General features: G+C 53.1%; 1 protein-coding gene across 3 annotated transcripts in view; it reads right to left on the bottom strand.

Moving 5' to 3' along the window:
• Window positions 1-2,246: 2,246 nt before the first annotated feature.
• Window positions 2,247-22,889, bottom strand: part of ILF3 (interleukin enhancer binding factor 3) — a 33,191-nt gene continuing 12,548 nt past the window's right edge. For 2 of the 3 annotated variants that reach the window (XM_045491894.1, XM_045491895.1), the window contains exons 2-20: window positions 21,584-21,682; window positions 20,973-21,202; window positions 20,637-20,814; window positions 18,368-18,515; window positions 16,830-16,921; window positions 16,346-16,441; window positions 15,562-15,673; window positions 15,043-15,140; window positions 14,363-14,474; window positions 14,144-14,254; window positions 13,635-13,834; window positions 13,047-13,214; window positions 12,458-12,595; window positions 12,195-12,371; window positions 11,943-12,096; window positions 11,734-11,787; window positions 7,980-8,345; window positions 6,757-6,885; window positions 2,247-6,137 (exon numbers count right to left, since the gene is read on the bottom strand). In XM_045491894.1, the coding sequence (XP_045347850.1) occupies window positions 6,001-6,137; window positions 6,757-6,885; window positions 7,980-8,345; window positions 11,734-11,787; window positions 11,943-12,096; window positions 12,195-12,371; window positions 12,458-12,595; window positions 13,047-13,214; window positions 13,635-13,834; window positions 14,144-14,254; window positions 14,363-14,474; window positions 15,043-15,140; window positions 15,562-15,673; window positions 16,346-16,441; window positions 16,830-16,921; window positions 18,368-18,515; window positions 20,637-20,814; window positions 20,973-21,202; window positions 21,584-21,586 (2,703 nt within the window). In that variant the 5' untranslated portion in view covers window positions 21,587-21,682 and the 3' untranslated portion in view covers window positions 2,247-6,000. The remainder of the gene's footprint in view (window positions 6,138-6,756; window positions 6,886-7,979; window positions 8,346-11,733; window positions 11,788-11,942; window positions 12,097-12,194; window positions 12,372-12,457; window positions 12,596-13,046; window positions 13,215-13,634; window positions 13,835-14,143; window positions 14,255-14,362; window positions 14,475-15,042; window positions 15,141-15,561; window positions 15,674-16,345; window positions 16,442-16,829; window positions 16,922-18,367; window positions 18,516-20,636; window positions 20,815-20,972; window positions 21,203-21,583; window positions 21,683-22,889) is intronic. The other variant, XM_045491896.1, reaches the window with a different exon arrangement.

Below are 22,889 nucleotides of genomic sequence, written 5' to 3'. Positions count from 1 at the left end.
TGAGGTAGATGGGAGGGTGGGGCTTTTTCGGCGGAGGGTGGAGTGAAGCAAGCTCTATTACCAAGAGGTAAACTGGGGTGTGGAGGTGGGCGCTGCTTAGATTTATTTACATCTGCTTACGGGGTTTCAGCGCGGCTCAGCAAGGAAGACTGGGGGGCGCCAGAAGGCCGCCACTATTTGAGAGGCGCTGGGAGCGCGGCTTCAGAACGCTGGACAGCGCCACGCGCGTTGCCGGGAGACCAGGGAAGCTCCGGCGGGCGCTCAGGGCGGAGCTTTGGGAAAGCGTCCTTTTTCCAGCCTCTAGCTGTGAGCGCCCGGCGGGAGACACTTCTGGGGCGCAGTCGTGGGCCGAGCCTGCAACAGCGCCCATTGGAAGTTTGCGGTCTCCCTCACAAGGGCGCGGTGTCTTAGGGCGGTGACTGCAGACTGTATGATACTTTTTGTTCCAAACGGTGCCTACTGAATGGGCATAAGAGGGGCGAGCGGTGTGCACACGGCGGACCTAAGGGCAAATAGGCGGTTTGGTAAAGGACGTGTTCGCGGGGACCAGAGTGGGCCGGCTTCTGCGCCCCTTGCCCAGGTTCGAGAGACCTGGCTGGCGGGGGTTCTCAGCAGATCTAACTTCCCCTTTCCTGGGATCGCCACAGCTGCCCAGGGGAGCCTCCAAAAACAGGAATTAGGTAGTTGGCCTTAAGAAGCTGGTACTGAGGAGCGCCTCGGTGGCTCAAGTCGGTTAAGCGCCCTACTCTTTCAACGTTTATTTATTTTTGGGACAGAGAGAGACAGAGCATGAGCGGGGGAGGGGCAGAGAGAGAGGGAGACACAGAATCGGAAACAGGCTCCAGGCTCTGAGCCATCAGCCCAGAGCCTGACGCGGGGCTCGAACTCACGGACCGCGAGATCGTGACCTGGCTGAAGTCGGACGCTTAACCGACTGCGCCACCCAGGCGCCCCAAGCGCCCTACTCTTGATCTCACCTCAGGTCTGGATCTCAGGCTAGTGGGTTCAAGCCCCAACTTTGGCTCCGCAGAAGGCGTGAAGGCTTCTTAAAATAAAAACACGCCCCCCAAAAACCTCAGACAGTGGTTACTGAAGCCTTGGGACCCTGAAGAGCAGGAGTCGTGAGATTTTGGGGCACAGAGTGGGGAACGCAGAGCCTCTGGAAAGAGGAGTTAAGGGGGGGTTGAAGACCTCTGTCGTTAAAATAGGCTACTTGGAGCCTGGTGTTGGTGGTTGTCCTAGGAGGACAGAGTTTGTTTTCTCTGGTTTATCCAGCCAGGGATGAGGGCTATCTTTCCATGACATTCTCACTGCGACAGCCCCGTGCCAAGTAGGCTAAGCTTAGCCGCCAGCTTCTTGGGAAATGCTGGGAAGGGCATGGGTCCAGGACGTACGACCCCCAGAGAACGACTTCCATGGTGGCACCTTAGACTTTTCTGTTTGTCTCCCAGTAACAGTAACAGAGTAGGGACCCTCGACTTCCTGTGGCCCGAGGCAACGCAATGCCCCTCTCTGGGCCAGTCTGCTCTGTCTGGAACTTGCAGTCATTACCCCTTGCGGGTCTAGAGGGCTTTCCTCACCTAGTCCAATAGACTCTATCACCTAAACCGCCCTGAACCTCAGCCCCAACGTCCCAAAATTCAATCAAGCCTCTTTGCTGGTTACCTGACCTCCATTCTCACCTCTCCCACACACCTGTTCTTTGCCCAACAAAGGACTGTTCTGAAGCATGACTGAGCCTGGGTTCTTCCCAGCTCAGAATCTTTCCATGCATGGTTCCCCACTGCCCACAGGATAAAGGTCTGAATTCCACTGCTTGGCTGTCAAGGCCTTGTACTTGTTGCCCCCCGCTGACATCTCCATCTTGCAACCCCACACTTACCATCTTGCAACAAGAATGCTTTGCTCACCTGACTTCATCTCTCTGAAGTCCCCTCTCACCACCCAGCTGAACTTCTGTGCACGGTGTTCCTCTGCATGGCATAAACTGTGCTCACCCGCCCTAACATACCTGGTTCCATTTAACTGTCCTGTCTCAAAACACAGGTCTTTCCCGGCACTCCCTGCACCAGCTAGGACAGGGCCCTCTTGGTACCAGGAAGCCACAGGAGAGCAGGGTCCAGGTTCATATTCCCAGCACCTTGCAAAGGACTGATATCCAAGCAACACTGCTATATTCTCAACACCTATTACCGGACCCATACATAAGCAATACTCAATAAATACATGTGCAGTGAATGCAACAATGAACACATGAAGCTTCCGTTTATTCTGGGATGGGTTAGAATGAGCATCCAGGCCAAGGCTTGCTGGTGGGTGGCCCAAGATTTGTGTCCAGAAGTCTCAGGAGAGGCCTGCAAAGGGCACAGACAGTGTGGGGCGGGCTCACACCTGGAGACTGACTGAGTCCTGAGGCTGAGCCCAGCTGGACCAGGCCAGTCCCTAGGGGCGGAACAGGCCATGCTGACCACTCAAGAATGGTCAGTGGTCAGAGGAACAGTGCATGTTTCCCTGCCAGAGTGGAGGCAGCTGGTGTTGACTTCCAGGTGAGACTGGACCCCACTCCAGAGGGGCAACCAGGACTCTAGTGATTCTGCTCAATGCAGAAAGGTGGAAATACTGGATGTGCCCCACTACTGCTTAGAGGGCCCCTTTGGTCCTAGGTCTCAACCACCCCACACCTCCCCGTGGGATCATCTGAAAATCCCTGCAAAGCTCTGCCCCTGTGACGTCACCTCAGCCCACCACACACGGCCAGCTGTTCCCTCAGTAGAGGTCTTTCTCCTTTCCTCCCTCCAAAAGCATCCTGAGCCCTCTGGGGTGGTGTCCAGTCCCAGGTCCCTGACACTCATGGTCTATCCACCAAATAACCCTATCCTGACCAACTTGCTAAGCTTGTGGGCCCACTGGCTCTTCCTGCTGATGCTCCTGGTGATCTCCACTGGTGACTGAAAGACGCGTGTCACCATCCTCTCTGGCAGCACGCGGACCGAAGCATCTCTCTGTTGCCTACCGTGTCCCTGGCTGAGGAGGACCCAGAGAAGCATCTGAGAACCTCCTCCAGGCTGGCTTCCTGGGCTTGCAGGGCAGCAGGCTGGAAAGGACTCGATCAGGCCAGCACCCAGGTCTTCTCCATGCTCATGGTGTCAGCCACACCTTCCTGAACCCAGCTCCCTGGGGTGGCAGTCCTGAGGGTTGAGATACTGTTCCTGGTCGGCTACACCACAGTGCCATTAGCACCAATGAAGTCCCCAAGCAGTTAGGATGCCAAGGCACGTGTGCTCATGAGCTGTCGCTTCAGGACAGGCACTGGCCATGCTGACCGTGGCGATCCTGGCTGTGGTCAACAAACTCCCAGGGCTGTTCTAGCAGCATGGGATGAAGTCTTCACCCAACGCTTTTGCAGGCTGTTGAATACTGTTCTCCCAAAAACATATATCCAACTCCTAAGTGCCAATACCTATGAATGTGAAGGATCTTGGGATGTGCTCACCCACGATTAGGGTGGACCTGAAATCCAATGATTGGTGTCCTTGTAAGAAGGAGATCTGAGACACAAGAGGCTCTCAGGGAGGTCATGTGAAGGTGGAGGCAGAGACTGGAGGAATGCAGTCACAAGCCAAGGAATGCCCAGAAGTCACCAGAAACTAGATGAAACAAGGAAAGATCCTGCTTCTCAGACACTGCTTTCTTCTTGGCAACGGAAGTCTCTCAGGTCAGTAACACTTGTCCTGGCTTTGGGAGCACTCAGGCCAGGCCCAGGGACTCAGACCAGCATCCCTCAGCGACCAGCAACCTGGAGATCTGCCGTTTTTCACAAGAAGAACATGGCACCAAGTAACAGCTCCCTGAGGTCTCCACATCAAGGTGGCCTGGGAGTTTTCTCCAATGCCTTCGAGATTCTTGCCCTTGTGAAGGGTCTACATTCAGAAACTTCAACGTGGTGGTGGTCACTGCTTGGGAAACTGATGGCGAGGAAACCCGAGCTGAGAATACAGGCCCACAGCTTGAAGGCATCTGGAGGTGGGGCGGGGGGACGTTCTTCCCTGTGGGTTCCGGAGTGGTGCAGGCCCCACCCACAGCCTGGATCTTCTCATTTCAACACAGGGTCCCAATGATCTCCTTTTCCCAGCCCCTGGAGGTGTCCAGGAGAGATGGGTCATGGACATATCATATCCCATCGAAGTCTGGGTTGGGACCCATCCTTAAGGCCTGTCTCTCGTCTCTATTAGTGCACATGCACACACACATCCAGTGTACCGCAGGCCACCCTGGTGCTTGCACTGTGGACTGCCTCTTGGGTGGGCATCACACCATCCCTCCCTCTCCCCACGCTGGACCACTGGTATCTGGGTCCTCCTCTGCTCCAGCAGAAGGCCAAATTCTTCCCATATTTTTTTTTCTTTTTAAGTGCAGAACACCTTTCTTCCACCTCTCCAAGGCAAATCTTCATCCTTTGAAGGCACACTGGATTTTCTGCCTCAGCTGAGGAGTTCTGAATCGAGAATGGTTTGCTCTTCTCCCCAAGGCTATGGTTCATCAAGCACAGGAGGCCAAGGACTGCCTGCAGTTCAGAATTCGAACGATGCCTGGTCTGAGGGATAGCAGAGAGATGGGAAGAGGAGAAGGGTCCCTGCAGACGTGCAGCCCAGACTCACTGGAGAGGCTCTTCCCAGACAGAGTCGAAGCCTGGGCAAAGGCAAGGACAGCGCTGCCCCCTGCCCACCCCCTGGGGCAGGGCCAGAGTGGGGAAGGGCTGCTCTCAGGGCAGGTTTCTCCACCTCCACGTGGCTGACACTTAAGCAGAGCGGTCAGTAGCATCCTTGGCCCCCACCCGCTAGGTGACAAACGTCCCCCAATGCAAAACTGCCTGTGATTGAGACGCACCACTCCAGGGAAACCTGTTAGAACAGGGCTGGGCAGCTAGAAAGAACCCCGCCTGCACACTCGGAACCTCTGGGCGGGGGGCAGCACCACGAGGCTGCAGCTGTTGGGGACACAAAACCACACCATCCAGACAGAGAAGGTTCCAGGCTGGGCTTCCCAGATCTTGGGGGTGCTTTAGCCAGATTCAACTGGCCTTTTGCAAGTTGGGTTACACGTACCAAACCTACGTAAGTTCCACTCCACAGTGACATGAAACTGTACTTAAAGCTACGCCAGAATTCACGGGGCAAGAAAGCAAGCATGCTGACTTGTGGGAGCAAACCCCTAACAGGAGCGTAGGCCACTCTGCAGACCACCTGGAGCCCCCCAGGACACTGACAAAACAAGATCCCGTGTTACCGGGTTGCTGGCCCTGGCCAACCTTGGAGTGAAGGCATCGAGAGGCCTGGAACTGGACCCTTGGGTGACGAGGGGCTGTCCTGCCACCCCCGCCCCGCATTCCCATGCTGGGAACAGTGGGGGAACCTGCCCATCACACTGCTGGTGGGTCAGACACCCAGGCCTACGACGGGCGCAGAGTTTTCTTTTTCTTTTATTTGTCTACATTCAGCTTAATTCAGATGTACTGCCTGAATGATCCAGACATACAAAAAAAACCCCACTCTTTCCCACTGGTTTTTAAAATAAAATCTTCACTTATAAAACTGAAACACTAAAGCATTAAAATACAGAAAGCTCGTTTAACTCACTTCACAAAAGCATTAACAGATGATGTATCCCTTCTGGAGCTATTTAAAGACAAACTGAGTTAACGCTAACACCAATTGTAAATAGACAGAGGGATACTTAACTGTAAGAACTCAAACTCTACTCAGACAGTTGTAATGGCAACTAACAAACCATCGAAGACACGGAAGTCCCAAACACAGCTAAATAAGGGTCACAGGACGGGTCACGGGAGTGACCAGCTGCACCGCACAACACAGCAATGTGGACAGGTTGGGGCGAGGGGGCCTGGAGGGGCCAGCTGACATGTTAACTGTGATGCATAAAACTGAATCTTACGACGAGGGGGAAGTGCAGAAGGTACAAATCTTCACCCCTCGGGGGGCTTTATCTATACTGGTAGTTCATGCTGTGGTCTGCGTTTCTGCCGTAGCCGCCCTGTGAGGACTGGTAGGAGCTGGGAGGGCCGCTGTAATTCTGGCCGGACCCGGGGGAGTTGTAGTTGGACTGTGACGAGTAGCCTCCTAGGGAAGAGAGGGGTGGGTTAGAGCCAAGGGGTGCGGGGCTTGCCCCGCAGTCAGAGCTCCGGGCCACAGCCAACAAACACCCGAGCCGTGTGTACCCACGTGGTGTCCGCGGGTGAGGCCATGGCGGGGGGGGGGGGAGTGTGCAGGCACTGCCTTTCCTGCGTTGTCTGGTCTGGTCGTCACCACCACCCTGTGATGTGGACCCACGGACCCCGGTTTGTCAGGGGTGCGGGTGGGCCCGTATGGACAGCAGCAGTGGGAGCTGTATCTGGGGGCTGCCTGAACACAAGGCCGAGCCCAAAGCCCCTGGCCGGAGGGCATACGCCAGACTGGGCCTCAGCCCTGTCAGCATTTTATCACACAGGTGCCAGCGTCTTAAGAGCGGGGCAGCATCTGGATGTCTGCTTCTGAAAAGCCAAGAAGCTGGAGGTGTGCCCGCAGCCATGTGCCCATGTCTCCGTCTCCTTGTCCCCATCCCCACCCCACATGGAAACCAGATGGCACGTGCCGCTGCAGCCCTGCCTACGGTGCCCGCCTGCCCACGCCGGGCGTACGATACCCCTCACCGCCGGACCCCTCCCGAGCTGTGCTGTGCCACCTGCCGATCCAGGCCCACCTTGTTTGCCTTGGTATGAGGAGCCGCCCCCAGAACCTCCGCCGTAGCCCCCGTGTGACCCTGGGTTGTAGGACGACCCGCCTGAGCCGTAGCTGTTCCCGCCGCTCCGGCCTCCACTACCACTGTAGTCTGGGGGAGAGAAGACAGTGCAGTTAAGGGGCCTTGGTGAAGACACAGCTGGGGTGGTCTGGGATCCTTGTGGCCCCGGAAGGGGCAGGCCCCAGGCTGAGACCACGGGCCTTTGCATATCCCCCTCGTCCTGGCTGCTTAAATCTGGCACATGTCAGTTCAACTGAGGAGTGCTAGGGGCTGGCCGGAGCACTGCAAGGTCCCCGTGCTCTGGGGCGGCCCGGTCACCAAGTTCTGAGGCCCTGTTCCACGCTGTCTTCCCACCCACTCCTCCAACCCAAGCTTCCCCCCACCCCCGGAAGCACACAGCAGCTTCTCCTCCCACCCACCTGTCACCAGGCACCCAGTGCCCTCCGCCCACACACAGAACAGCTTCTTTAAAGTCCCTGGCCCACCCTGGGGGGGTGCCTGGGAGGCTCACTCAGTTAAGCGTCCCACTCTTGATTTCAACTCAGGTCATGATCTCATGGTTCATGAGATCAAGCCCCACGTGGAGCTCTACACTAAGAGTATGGAGCCTGCTTGGGATTCTCGCTCTGTACCTCTCCCGCTTGCGCACTCTCTCGCTCTCTCAAAATACACATTTAAGGTCCCTGGCCTTCTCGCTGACCAACGTCCCTTCACAGGAAACAAGTGCACATCTACGCTTTCCTACTCCGCTGCCAGCGCAGCTGCAGCCTGCTGGGTTTGTGCATGAGGTGGAGGGAGAGGTGGAGTGGAGAAGTAGCTCACGCGCCCTCAGGGGCCTGATACAACACTGTCGCCTGAGCCCTGGAGGTCACTTCACGGCAGCCGGCCCAGACTCAGACTCCACCCTTGTGCCCCAGCCTCAACCCACAGGCCTCCTTGGCATAGGAGCCTCTGCTAGGCCTGCCTTCGGAGGAGGAGATGGATGGGAAGGGAAAAGCACGGATCTGGGCCAAGGGAACCCTGCCTCCAGGGTTTCCCTACAGCCCACCCGACAGCCAGCACCGCCCAGCTTCCTTCCAGTCCCTCGGCAAGAGGTCAGGGCAATGCTGAGCTTCCGCCACTCCACGGGATGCGCCGCTGGCCTGGACCCCGGCCAGGCCTCGGGGCCCTGGAAGCCAACTCACTGAATTTGCTCTCGTAGCTGTAGTCTGATCCGCCCCCGCCCCCGGGGGAGCTGTAGGAGTTTGAGTAGGAGGAGTAGTTGCCTTGTCCATGATTATAGCCCTTCTGCTTTCCCTGTGGGGGGCCGTAGTTGCTGTACTGGCCCTGGTTGTAGGACTGCTGCTGGCCTTGGTGGGACTGGTAGCCTGAGCCGTACGAGGGCTTCTGCTGGCCCCCGTGGGGCTGCTTCTTCCCAGCATGTTTCGGGGGCACTGGTGAGTTGTAGTTGTCGCCTTGGTAGTAGGAGCCGTAGCCAGAGGAGCCACCACCGCCCCCGCCGCCGCCACCACCGGCATTCCCAGAATGCCCTCCGTTGCTGTAGAACTGACCTAAACAGGAAGGCAGCGGGTCAGGCATAGGATGGGGGAGCCGGGGGAGGGGAAAGACAGGGAAGGTCGTGGCTGTGGGTCCTGAAGGCTGACCCGCAAGCCCACTGCCCAGGCCAGGGCAGAGGAATGGAGGTGGGAGGGCGAGGAGCAGTGGCTCCGGTCCTTAAAGCAGCCTGGTTTGGACTGGTCCAGCCTTCAGCTCCACTCACCCATCAGCTGATGACAACAATGGATCTTTGCCAAGCAGCGGCAGGACAGCACGCCAACAGCAGCTTTTGCAGCGGATGTCAACATTACAATGAGATGAGATCCGAGCGCGAGATGACATTCACGACTGTTACCCAGATGTCCCCAACGGTGACAGGGAAAAAAGCAAAGCCCCAGAGAAGCAGCCGGCCACCCCCACCTCCCCCCCGCTGTGCTGGGAAGAGGCTCTGCAGTCACAGGCCTGGGTGACCCCCAGACACTTAATGAGGCCCCTAAACCTGGTTTCATTCCTGGAAGAACTAGTCTGACATGGTTGTTGGAGGAACAGACGGAGACTTGGCCAAATGACCTGGGGCGTCTCTCTGGTGTGACTCGTGCAAACGTGGGGGAAAGGAGACTGGCTAAAAAGTCAGGATCAGAACATCCAGGCTGGGCCTCAAGCTACAGCCTCAGACGGCCCGCCCAGAGGGCCCCTCCTTGTTCCCAGCACAGCTGCCGGGGGCAGGTGGACCGAGCAGGATTGACAAGCGTGCAGGGAGGCCGCCACATTCTCAGACCCTGAAGCTGAGAATGTCACAGTAAGACTCTCCTTTGGTCACCAAGTGTAGATCCCACGAGACAGGTATGTCCACACCCCACCCCCACCAGACACTCAGGTGGGCCGATGAGGGATGGGTGGGCTAAAGTGCGGTGGGAGGAAGGGGAGGCCAGGGCGTGTGAGTGGCTCTCGAGCCCAGCAGGGCAATCCCCAGTGCTCACGTGGGGGCAGCGGAGCTCCTGGCTCCCGGGGCAGGGGTGCCTGCGGGCACGCCTTTGCTGGTCGGTGCTGCCCATCTACAGACAGCCTGGTGCCCCTCCACCCTGAACCGTGCCCAGGGTGAGAGGGAGGGGGAGGGACACTCCCACACAGCCTAGCCTTCCTTCCCACTTAACATCAAGGGTTCCCCGCCTTTTGGGTAGAGTTCTAATTTGGGAGTCATCACGTGCCTTCCACCCACTGGAGATGTGCACCCCACACTGCCATGTCTTGGATTGCTTGAACAAGAATTTGGATAAAACTGATCTGTGACATCAGTTTATTTTCTTCAGGCGGCCTCCTCCACCCCTCCACCCACCCCTATCACAAAGCCAAAACACCAAGAAGGACATGGCCCACGATGCAAGGGAACAAACATGCGGAGGCCTGGCCAGGAGGCTGGAGGACAGGAGGTCCTCTCCAGACCCCCTCTCAGAACCCCGCCACCTCGGCTGCCCCACAGCCTAAACTGAACACCTCCTCGTCCCTCCTCAAGCACAGGAATGAATGAAGACGCCAAGTACTGAGGACTTGTTACTTTAACATGTATTGATTAAAAAAAAAAAAAATAAGGGGGGGGGGGGAGTAGTTTTCAACGTCATATCAGGATAACTATTTCCTGGTATAAAAAGACATTATTCTCAAACAATAACTTTCTAAAAAAAAAAAATACATCATGCAAAGTTTTAAAAAGTTTCACTGAATGTTTCAAACCTCTGGGAACAAATTGTATAGTAACCATTTTGACCAGTTTTTGCCAAAGAAACGCAAAATCTTGCAAGTCAACTCAAAGACAGGCTTTGCAGCAAAGGCCTGCTGACCAGAGCCCAACCATGCCCTTTCCAAGGACTTCCACTGGGAAACGGGGGTCTCAGCAAAGAATCCCACTGCCTCCGTGTGCCTCTGCACACAGGGAGAAGTCAGAAACTCCAGCCTGCACCCTAAGGTGAGAGGGCAGAAGATTCCAGACCTTCTGGAATCCATCATGGCTGCACACCCAGCAGCACAGGCCCCGCTGAGGCCGGTTCTTCACTGGAGAATTGGGCTACGTATTAAGTCTTTCTGCTTAATTCTTTTTAAAGCCCCGTTAAAACAAAACAAAAAACAAACTCTAGAATCCCATGCATTTGCAGCTGTGATTAGGACTTGCAAAATTCCACGTTCTCTCTCCCTCAGAGCCTGTTTCCTGCACTAATAATGGAAGCACAGTTTTGATACCTTTGAGAGTTCACCTCTAACTAAACCAGCCACGAAATACCGCATTCCCAAACAAGAACCCACCAGAGCATTTACAAAAGGCGGGAGAGGTTAACTTAGCACAATGTACAATTCCCGATGTTCCCCACGTTTTACAAGATTAAAAAAAAAAAAAAAAAGGAAAAAAAAAAAGACAGTTGCTCTGGATTCAGATGTGATAAAATCGTTTTCATTACTGTCAAAGGCATCAACCAGATTTGGGAATTTGTTAAAATGTTAAAAATTCATACAAAACCTGCTGTAAATTAAGACAAAGGTAGATTAAAATGCATTATTATCTGTCTCTTAAATAAAGTAATGCTTTCCATAAAAAGCAAAGGTGGGCTTTTGCCTTGATGCTGACCAACGCTGGCTCTAGAATTCTGTGCAATTCTGCACAAAAATGCATTCTCTGAAAATTGTTTTCCACTTATTGTGAACTTCAATATGACCAAGTTCAAAGGCAAATCACGATAAAAACTGCCATTGTCTTAAATTCTGCAGGCTAAGAGTTTCAGACAAGCTGCGGTGACAAGCCACGGTTGAGAAACCCAGTGAAGCACAGGGGCACAGCACGGACACTTTGGGTTTTGGAGTTCGAGAAAATTGGAGTAAAAAGTTGATTTTGTGTGCAATACTTTTAGATGCTCTAGGAAGACCCAAAATCATGATAGCCGTAGCAGTCTGTGAAAAAGTCACCTACAAAAGGGGGAGACAGAGCAGAGAAAAAAAATTAGAATTCTTTTGAAAAATGGCACAGAGCGCCACATTTGAAATTCATGTTTTAGATTTCTCTGCTCCTGTAACCCCCCAGTGAAGGCTCCTTCTCAAGACAAGAGCTGTGCACTGTCAGGAAAAGCATAATCACAGGACTGGTGTTTCGCATGGCTTAAAGCAGAGAAATTTAAAATTCTGACTTTTAAGAAATTTTCAAGTCACACAAATACATGTGTTAACATTTAAAGAACACACTACACTCTTGCAGAATAGGGGCTTGAGGACCGTCTGCCCTAATCACTGGGAAAAGGTGCAAGCCGCTCTTAAATCTCAAGGAGGCTGCTGCTGGTGGGCCGCCCCGTCCTAACTCCGGCGTGGGAGCTCCGCTGTAGCTTCCCCCCAAACCGCAGACAAAGAGAAACACACACTTACTGTAGCCTGCCGTTGCCGAGCTGCCTCCGTACCCATAGCTGCCATATCCGGCGCCTGGAAAGGAACAGACAGGGTTACGGGGTGGAAGGCGGGGCTGCCCTGCCCCCGCCTCTCCCAGAGTCTCCCGCCGGTCACCCGATCCCAGGGGACCCACACGCTCCCAGGAGCAAGCAGGGCCCATGGGGACGACACGGGATGAGAGTCCTTACCGGCGTTCATGTAGCCTCCGTGGTTGGCGCCACCAAATCCTCTCCCTCTCCCTCGACCTCGGATGTTCCCTCCTCTTCCCCGCCCTCGGAGGTTGGGGGGCGGGGGCACTTCATTATGCATGGGGCCTCCCATGCCGAAGCCAGGGTTATGTGGCTGCATGGGGAAAGAACGGAGACCAGTTACGTTCACCTCACACCCCAACCACGGGTGAGCTCGTGCCACGGCCGGAGACCACAGGGGCAACCGCTTACCTTAGCAGCAAATTTCGGTCCACCTCTCACAGGCACGGGGGCTCTCTTCTTCTTGTTGGCTTCCAGGGCGAGAGGGGCATCGGGGAACAGCTTTTCTAGTGCAGCGAGAGCAGCATATGCTTTTGCCACCTTTTTGTTTGAGCCAGCACCCTGAAACTTCTGTCCATCCACCTCGACCTGGGAAGAACAGATGTGTGTCGGTGTGGCCCGACGCCACCCTCTCCTGTGGCAGGGGGACTCTCCTGGGGGAGCTGGCCGCTCACCTCCATGACGAAGCGCTTGTCGTGGCTGCCCCCAGTCTCGGAGATGAGCTCGTACTTGAGGCCGCGCCTCTTCTCATTGAGTTCCATAACAGGGTTCTTGCCGTGCTTGGTCAGGATCGGCCCCTGCTGTTTTACGTTCTCAGGGAAAACAGAAAAGAAAACCAAAAAACTCAGCTAAGGGCTTTCCAGCACGTGTAGGAAGGCAGCCACCCCTGAATCATGAAAAGACGCCCTCCACGCTATCTCCCCTGCTATCTCTCACCACCCTCGCCCCCCCCACCCCCGGCCTCTGGGAGTCATCGGAGGGCCTCCCAGCAACGGGACTGCCTCCACCTGCATCTGACTTCTGGGGAATGACCTGACTTTGACCCAGGGCTGCCCCACTGCAGCCCTGGGCACTGGGTCAACATCAGCAGGGCCCTCTTGGTCGTGGCTCAAAGGCTCACACCCAGCTCCCTGTATACGCTCCTGGACTAGAAGTTACTCTTTTTGGGGAAAATGAGCAGGACCAGTAACCACCCTGGTTTCATAGGACACAGAACTGCCTGCTGCATCCTGTCGGGCACTCCGGCACCCACCACGTGCTCACCTCGGCAGTGGGATCTGAGGGGAAGGTGGCGCTGGGGGTTGAAGCGGCTTCCACCACAGGGGGAGGGGCCACCACGGCCGGCTTCGCTTCCGTTTCCTCGGCCGAGTCCTCCCCCTTGCTGGAGTCTCTGCCTTCAGCGCCGGTAGGGAGGCCCATGTCCTGTAACACCTGCAGGAGGGACACCCGCAGGGCCCCCGGTTAGGGAGGGCTTAGTACCAGGGCCAACCACACAGCTCTCCCCCCACCCCCTGGATCCTGAATCAGAAGCTTCTAGGGTGGCATCCAGCAATCCAGAGGGTGTTTTCTCCACTAGCCATCCCGCTCCCTTTCCGGCACGAAACTCTGATGCCCAGCCACATCTGGGGACTCTCTGTCAGCCACAACGACAAAGCTGTTCTTCCACGTATGATTTGGCACACATTCAAAAATCGACTCCTCTCAATTTTCACGCACCCTCTCTAAGCCTCACGCTGTCCACACTGGGGGTTTCGAGACCGTGTAATGGTTCTGAAGGAGCCCGACACACAGAAGCACTTCTGTTGTCCTCAGAACAAGCACACGGTGCCCAACACTGCTCACCACACTTACCTTAACGGCCACATGAAGCTTGGCAGTCTTTTTGGACGGTCCAGAGGCCTCGAAGGAGTTGCCATCTACCTCCACAGACATGGTAAAGATGGGGGCGTGGACTGGACCGGTCTGGGAAACCAGCTTATACTGCAGTCCTGGCTTCAGCTGGTTTAGTCTCATGAGAGCATTCATAGCCTGAGGCGGCTCTGCCTTCTCCTCTAGAGAGAGAACACCAACATCATTCTGGACTATTAGCCAACGCTCAACTGGGGAGGAGGAACCGCTGCTGGTGGCCTCCTATGGCACGGCACAGCGGCCCAGGCGCCTGCACAGGCCAAGGCCTTATCTGTGTCATTCCCGAGTACGTTCACCCCACTTTTTGTTCTACGCCTACGTTACGGTTAGTCATTTCAGAAAAGATCACATCTGAGAAAACTAAAGCTAAAGCGAGCATCTCGTCACTCTGGGATGACTCTTAATTGAGCCAGATGGAAGATACACTAAGGGCTACAAGTGAATGCTGGTACCTTTCTTCTGAATCTTCTTCTTCTTTTTGCTGGGAGACTTTTCCTCCCCGTCTTCCTCCATCGGGCGTTTCATGGGTGTAATGGCATAGGTGGTGCTGGGGGGGATTTGAACTGAAGGAAGAGATCACGAGAGAAACAGCTGAGAATCCCTCCTGTGCTCTGTGAGGAGTCCGTGCTGCCACCGCCCAGCCTGGGGCCCAGGCCCCACGGCATGCTTACCTGTGTAGTCCACTGGGTTTTCATTCTTTGGTTTCTTGGGCATCTTAGAAGGCAGAGGGTCCATACCCAGAACTTTATGGAGCTGGCCAAACGCAGCAAGCCGCAGAGCATGCTGGAGAAGGGGAAGAGGACCTGACTTAGCCGCCCTGTGCTCCTCGCCAAAGTGTGTGCGCTTGCTAATACCTTCTGGAAGGGGTGGGAGCTGAGGGGGTTGCTAAGGGTCTCCCCTACAACAGCAAGGGGTCCCCCAACAGCCAGGGGAAGGCCTGACTGCCAGGGCCCAGCCTTGCTGTGGGGGAAGGCCAGCCTGTGACCACCCCCCTCAACAGGAATACAGGAGACCCCAACCTGGGGACTGGTTGCCACACGGAGCCACGTGGTGGGCCTGCAAGGGAAGGACCCTGGAGCAGTCCACACAGCAAATACATCTCCCCGCTGAACTCGGTGTCCAAAAACAGCACTCGAGCAGGCTGAGGGGATAGGCGACAAGCACGCGTGGCGCCAGGGGAAAGAAGCAGCCCAGATTGGGGCGCCCTGTATCAGGCACGATCCCTTCACCTTCGATCCCCAACCTGAGCCTACGAGTCCAGTGGCTACCCTGAAAATACCCAGTAATGGAACTGGAAGCCAGTGATTACAGACTGGGTAAGGGCTCACGTTGGCAATGGCGATGACTATACCTGCGCACTCTGTGTGATATCTTCCCGTTGCTGTCTGTCTAGATGCCCAATAGCATCAGTGGCTTCTTTTTCACAAGGGTCATAAATGCCAGAACCATCTGAAGGCAGGAAACAAGGAAGATATGCAGAGGATTATCTTTTAGCATCTCGGAAGAGTTGTGTTGGCTGAGGGAACCAGGTGCGTTACCCCCCACGCCCCATCCACACCCAGCTCTGGAAAACACGCTGAGCTCGGTGACCCACTCGGCATCCAGCCCGTGAGAGAAATAATCCACGTGTCTCAGAGCAAGGAGCTCGCGTGGGAGTGGGTCACCACTGCCCCGGATCCGCCCTGAGTCACAGCTGCGGAGCCGGCACAGGGCTGGATATGATGGTGCAAGAGGGTAGTCACATGCTTCAGTCCTAGGGGGGACACGGGGTTGCTGCTGCCCTAACCCGGTCAAGGGACCCGCCAGGAAGTGGCCTCAGGGCCTCAATCCCTGTCCTTTCCCTGCAACTTGCAAAGCACAAGGCCCCAACCTGGCATCACGATGCCCGACGCCAGGCACTCCAGCACTCTCCGCAGGGCCTCGCCGGCACCCATGGGTCTGTTGGCTGTGCCGATGGACTTCTCACAAAGAAGCTCGAGGGGCTGAAAGGCAAGACGGACAGTTAACTCCACTGTCCAGAAGGTGGTCGGCCTGTATCGAGGAGCTGTCACTGTGTGTGTGTTTAGGGGGAGGGAGATATCAGAGCACTCCAAGTTCACAAGTTGAGGCTAAACCAAAGACAGGACAACTAGAGCCCAGCTGGGTAACTTTTCCTTAAAGAGACAACCGTTAAATCTTTCAGACTGTAGAAGCCAAGAAGCCAAGACGTGGCCTTTATGTAGGTGCTTGTATTTATTACGTAGCCACTTAAAAATTTAAAACCCACTCTCAACTATGGGCTGTAGACAAACAGGCAGCTGGCCAGACTGGCTTATGGGCCCCAGAGTTTGCTGACCCCTTTCCAAGAGCAGCGACAAAAATGCTTCTTCTTGGAGTAGAGCATATCACAGGAAGTGCTACCTGGCCAGCCCTCTCCTCAGGCCAAGCTCTGTGCCCACCATGGGGTGGGGCGGGAGAGGGGGGTTCTGGTCTAGCTCTCATCCCCCACCCAGGGTGTGGCACAAAGTGCTCGCTCAATATATGGCTAGCACAGGGGTGCCTCGGCCACACCCTGAAGCGCCACTCGGGCCCAGTTACCATAACGTACTACTGGGATATGGGAGAAAGTCTCTGTGCACACGAACCCCAGATGGCCACGGCTACGAGGTCCTTACCCATCCTCTGAGGGGACCCCAGGTGGGCACGCGGGTACACAGGTCCCTCAGGACCCGGATGACAATGACACACGACTTCAGCCCGTTGGCTCTGGCCTAGAGAACAAAGTACAGGCTCTTTACACCAAGGAACCTCCCTCAACACAAGGCAAACATGAAAAACACAAGTCTCAAGGCGCTACTTTGTCAAGGGTAAACGGTGAACGTTCAAGACCATCAAGTGCGTGGTCAGTGGCAACTTCACCAGGTGGACGAGAACAAGGTTACTCTTGGCACAAAGCAGCAGCAGCCCACCTACTCAGTCACAAGCCTCCTCTGGGGGTGTCAAATTTGTCTGTGCGCGCTCCTTTAGCAACTGCACGCCTGCAGGTACTAAGTGCGGCACGGCGATCTTCAATGTTACCGAAACTTTATGGTGAAAGTTAGCCAAGCTAAAACTTAGGAATTCTCTACCAAAAGACAAATAGAAGAACAAAATGCAAACCTGGAACCACTTGGCGTGTCGGAGGGACGCCAAGGCAGCAAGGCATTTCTGCCTGTCCAGAACGTCCGGGGGATCGTTGACTGATAGCGTTTCTATTCATGGATGGAATAAGAAGACAAGGCACAGTTTGACCAAGGGGTTTCTGTCAGGTGGAAAGGGGATGTGGCAGCTTCCTAAAGGGCAGCTGAGGCTCCCAGAATCTCAAGTCCTCTCCACCCTAGACCAGGGAAGGAGAAGCTAGAGTGTGTTTAACTCTGCCCTGAGGAGATCATAAAAATCGGAGGCCCCTCCAAAAAAACAAAAACAAAAACAAAAAACAGTAACAAAAACAAAAGTGGGAAATTACTCTAAAAGGAATAATCCCATGGGGGAGGGGGACAGATAGGTGGATCCTATCTTCTAATAGACAATTACCTTGCTTCCTCCCCATGATCTCCCAATAAATTAGCTATGCTAAAAATTTCAATAGCAAAAAAACACAAAAGCAAAAAAAAAAAAAAAAAAAAACACAAAAAAACCACCAAAAAACAAAAAAAAACAACCCTCCCTCCAAAAAAAAAAAAACCAAAAAAAGAACCCAAAAATAAAAACAACCAAAATAGGTGGGGGGAGTGGAAATGAACTCCCTCTCTGCTTCCCACAACGGCCATCCCCTGAGGCATCTGCAGCAAAGGGGACCACCTCCGCCCACCAGGCGGGACTGCCCTAGCCCCAGCCCTTGACAGAGAGAGTCCTGTTGGTCAAAGGTCCAGCGTCCCTAAATCGATAATTGGAATCAGGTATCAGAACCAAAGGTAATCAAATAGCAACAAGGGCGCAGAGTGTGAGCCTCTGCTGCAGCAGAACCGGGGCACTGTCACTGCTGCCAGTTGCGTGTCAGGGATTTGGATAAGGCCTGTTACCTTCACTCTGCGGTGTGAGATCTGTGATTAAAAAACATCCGCACGGAAGAGACGCGTGAGGGGCCCTTGGTGGCCTTTGAATGGTGAAAGCATTAGAAGTCTCTGAGGTTTTGGCTTGAAAATCACACGATTGTTGAAAACTTTATCCAAAACTCTGTCTCAACTCTTTGCATTTCCATCACGGCAGCTGATAAAAGCAGCCAATGGAAGAGGACAAACCAAGAAGCCCTCGGTTCTGCTGCAACACAAGCTGTTTGCACAACTCCATCGTGATGTTCATGCAGAAACCATCTGGTTGTCTTCCGTAATTTAAAAGCCATAAAATCACCAGGGACACCCTTTTTCAAGGCCAAAGAACGCTCGACAGAAAAACCAAGTTTAACACTGATGAGAACATTCAAGGATTAAGATAAAAATGGTGCAATCCTCTATGAAAAGTGCTACTCACTTTTAGTGCAACCGTTTTGTCAAACTCCCAAGCACTGAAACTGAACGGGAGGTGTGACCTCAGAGTAAAGGTGGTCAAAGCTACACCGATATCCTTTTATCAAAGCAGTCTAAAACTGAATAGCACATTTGGCTGGCGAGGGAACACCAAGTTTCCAAAGTCCTGCTGGCCTTTCTCAGCCTCCCTACCTCCGGCTAATACTTTCTCCATTTCTTCTCTGACAACAGGGGAGGTCAGGTGGATGGTCAGGGACAATGGAGGCTCTTTTGTGTTTTTTATCACAATCGCAGCATCATCGACAGACTGGAGTATTTCGTACTTGTCTTCTGTAACAGCCTACAAAAGAAAATGCAACTTTCAAAACATACTTCTTCCTCAAGGCTGGCAATCACCAGCTGTATCTGTCTCTGCTGGTTACCACAGCACACATGTCAACTTCTTGAGGTGTGACATGAGAGCAGTGCCTTCATCTAGGGTATCAGGACCTCCCTCTTACTGACTGGGTCTTTAGCCACTTTCTGTGTACTCCAGAGCGGAGGTCTCTACGCAGAGAAACTTTCACGGGGAGCTTTGCAAAACAAAGCTTTAGGTTCTGGGCCAAGGAGACCAAGGGTACGAATCTTTACTTTGTCGCTGGCTAGTTGTGTAACTTTGGGCACATCACTTAATCTCATTAAGATGTTGGTGTCTAATTTCTAACGTGGACTTAGTGACACGACCCACACCAGGAGGCCGCAGGAGGCTTACACGGACACCACACGGAAAGCACAACACCCAGCACAGCGGGCATCCACCACCCGTATTTCCATAGAGATGAGCAGCCATCAGTGTGGGAAAAAAAAACTGTGTAGTAAGAGAATTTGTGTCACATTATGCGTTAAAAAAAAAAGCATATATTTGCTGCAAATGCACGTATCTACAAAAGGGTTATGACAACACCCTGGCTTCCACTTTCTCCTTTATACTAGTTTATGAGCCCTGATGAAGAGAATTCAAACTTCTATGATTTCTGTTAGGGAAAACATAAAGGAGGAGGACAGATGCACTCTGGAAAACCTAAAATGGGGTTTCTCCACCTCAGCACTACAGACGTTCTGGGCCAGAGCATTCTGGGCTGTGGGGCCATCTTCTGCACTGCAGGCCATTTGGGCAGACGTCTCCAGCCTCCTCCACCTGGTAGACGCCAGCAGCACCCCACGCCCCACTGCTGGGACAACCCAAATTGTCTCCAGCTCGCTAAATGTCCTCTGTGGGGACCAAACTGCCCCAGTCAGAAAACACTAATCTCAGTCAGTAAAAATACACTTTGTTTGTACCTTTCTTTAAAGATTGGCTTTTTACAAAAGGCGTCTTTCTTTTAGAAACATTCACAACAATGAAATTTTCATCAATGAATACGCTTTTTACAGATGCGAGTTAAAATTAACTTAAGAATTACCACTGGATCAGAAAAGTTTCGGGCTTCATTTCCCTGAAACAGCCTTCCAGAAGTGTCTGCTGTACTGCACTAGCTCTACTTTTCAATTCTGACCACCATCCGAAATCCCAAATTATCAGTCACAGGCAAAGAAAATGCATGTTTACATATGAAAATGAACAGGGTGTTTCCCCAAGGAATGAGATTTCTTAGTTTTTTCACTTGCTTCTTTTGCTTATCCTGTTGCTAAATGGGGTGAACGTGTCCCAGGGGGGCAGCATAGGGTGGCGGCACATGGAGGTTCTAAAGCCCCAGAACTCACCAACCAGGGATGCTGAGGTCAACTACTCAGCTCCCTGCATCCCAGTCACATCTTCTAATATACTCAGATGATAAAGTCCTGTTTCAAAGGGTTGTTACGAGGACGAAGAAAGAACATAAACAGCACATGTGGCCTAGGCTCTGGTGTAGTAAATGTTCCAGAAATGTCAGAAGCAATTATTTATGCAACACTTTTGTAACAAGATGAAGAAGCTGGTTTTATGTTTTAAGTAGGCTCCACACCCAGCGTGGAGCCCAATGTGGGGCTTGAACTCATCACTCTGAGCTGAGATCAAGACCTGAGGTGAGATCAAGAGTCAGAGGCTTAACGGACCGAGCCACCTAGGTGCCCCCAAAAAGTTGGTTTTTAAAAAGTTCTCGTGCCCAGTTTTGGATCAGTGGGGAAGAGTTAATAATTGCACCTTCTATTCAACCATCAACACCCATCGACTCAATTGGCTCCGGACGTAAAGTTCCAGCCCAGTGCAGCCCGGAGCACAGCAGACACGGAGTCTTTCCCAGCTGAAAGAGCTCTGGGCCTATCACATGCAGCCAGGCACTGTCCGTAGAGCCTTAGAGTTCTGTGGCATCCACCCACACGTGCAAGGGTGGGTTTGGACCCATCTCTTGGTGCACAGCACGAACGGGCCGCTCTTCCCCTGCCCTGCACCCTCAACATGCGCAGTCTGACCCCACCCAGTGGAGACGGTCACACTCACAGCAAGCTGGATGGCCAGGTTGTCGGCCACCTTGTCCAGGAGGGCAGTGGTGGGCTTCTCCTTACATAGCAGCACCAGCTCCAAATCCAAGTCCCCCTTGAGCAGCAGGCCCTTTGCCACGAGGCCAACACGCATCACACCCCGCAGGGTTCTGGTCATGTGCTCCGTTTTCTGCTCCCTGAGGGACAGACCGAAGGATGCTCAGTGAGGGATTCAGCATAGCCAGAACCCAGAGGCCATGGAAAGGCTGGAGTTTCTTAGAAAAGGAGATGTTCACCCCTACGCTGGCGAGTCTCTCTACGAAAGATCCCCACCGCCCCAAAACCTCAAACTTACCCAGCCCCTTCTTTGGTCTCGTCCTCTGGGGGCACATCCACGTTCTCAGACTCAGCGTGCTCACCGCTTCCTTTCTCTTGCTCATCTATCCAGTCAGACACAGCTTTGAGAGCCCTCTCTGTGTGGGACACCATGTTCTGGACGGCCTCCAGTTCCTCTTGGGTTGGATAAACAGAAGAATGCTTTGCCATCACGTGGCGATCATCATTCACAAAAATTCGCATCGGACGCTGGAAATGTGGAAACTCAGTTAAAAACAATGCAGAGACCACACAAGCGTCCACTTCTCTTCCAAGCCGCCCAACGCAGAATCAGGCTTTGTCATTTGTGTGCAAGTAAACCTAGGGGGACGCTCCTGAAGGTGTGGGGAGCAGGACAACTGAATGAAAACAGCTGTTCATTCTCGAGGCAGCTGAGAGGAAGGGGGCACTTCAGGCATTTATATATATACGTATATACGTGTACGTATGTGTGTGAATTCTTACACTGTGCAGCAGTATTTTATAATTCAAAAAAGCTAATGAAAAAATAGGAGAATCAAATGCTTTAGGGAAATGCTACATCTTCGAATATGAATAAAGAAATAGTATTTACAATTTTTAAAAACTTACCATTTTTACTTCTTTTTTCTGTAGTGTCTGGAAATCAAATGTTTGCTTATCTTTTCAAACTGTGACAGATTTCCTTGGTGTTATCAATACTTCAACTATCTATAAGATCAGAAAATCATTTTAGTTTCAAGTATTTCATACACGGATGAATTGTAGCAGTCAGATACTGAGTAGGATGAAAGACAGTGGTGCTGCCACGTGAGGGGCCCTGTTAACACAGCAGGACACATCCTTATTTCCAGGTAACCACTGGTAAGCCGAGGCACAAACTAATTATAAAATTCCCTAAAAATGAAAACAGCTGGTTTCAGAATCCAACTCCACCCACATCTAGAGGATTTCTATTTCATCTTCTTTCATCTTTTATTTTTATCTTTTAATGTAAAGTATGCTAGATTTTGTCAAAGTTCATTTATTTATTTTGAAAGAGAGAGAAAGGGAGCACACGTGCACAAGCGGGGGTGGGGGTGGGGGTGGTGGGCAGAGAGATAGGGGGACTGAGGATCCGAACCTGGCTCCTTGCTGACAGCAGAGAGCCCACTGCGGGACTCAAATCCACAAACTGTAAGATCACGACCCAATCCGAGCTGTACTCAGACACTTAACCAACTGAGCCATCTAGGTGCCCCAGTATGCCCGATTTTTTTAAAATGTTTATTTATTTTGAAAGGGGGGGGGGGCAGTCAGTTAAGCACCCGATTTTGGCTCGGGTCATGATACTGCAGAGTTCATGGGTTCGAGCCCCGCAACAGGCTCTCTGGTGTCAGCATGGAGCCCGCTTCAGATCCTCGGTCTCCCTCTCCCTCTGTCTCTCCCTGGCTTGCGGGCAGCACACTCTCCTCTCTCGAAAAATAAATATTACAAAAATATTAAAAAGAGCGAGATCATGAGCGGGATGGGGGGGCAGACAGAGAGGGAATCCCAAGCTGGCTACATGCTGTCAGCGAGGAGCCCAACATAGGACTCGATCCCGCAAACCGCAAGATCATGACCTGAACCAAAATCAAGAGTCAGATGCTCACCTGACTGAGCCACCCAGGCACCCCTAAAGTATGTCACTTTTCACAAATATAAAAAATAAAAGCTTAACACGCCTCCAATAAATGGTAACAATACAAATACTCAGCAAAATCCTGGTGTTTGGAGAAGGAAAAGAGAGGGAAGGAGCTCTGGTCTTTGAGGGTCATGAAGAAATGGAAGGAAAGCAGGGGACTAAGAGCCCCAAAAGGTGTCTGTCAACCAGAAAGGCAAGAACCTTCTGAAACATCAGGGGGATGTGACCACTGCACCACGTGCCCCCCTCCGT

This window comes from Leopardus geoffroyi, chromosome A2 (genome assembly GCF_018350155.1).
Source record: "Leopardus geoffroyi isolate Oge1 chromosome A2, O.geoffroyi_Oge1_pat1.0, whole genome shotgun sequence".
Classification (NCBI taxonomy): domain Eukaryota; kingdom Metazoa; phylum Chordata; class Mammalia; order Carnivora; family Felidae; genus Leopardus; species Leopardus geoffroyi.
This window is presented reverse-complemented; position numbering and strand designations above follow the sequence as displayed.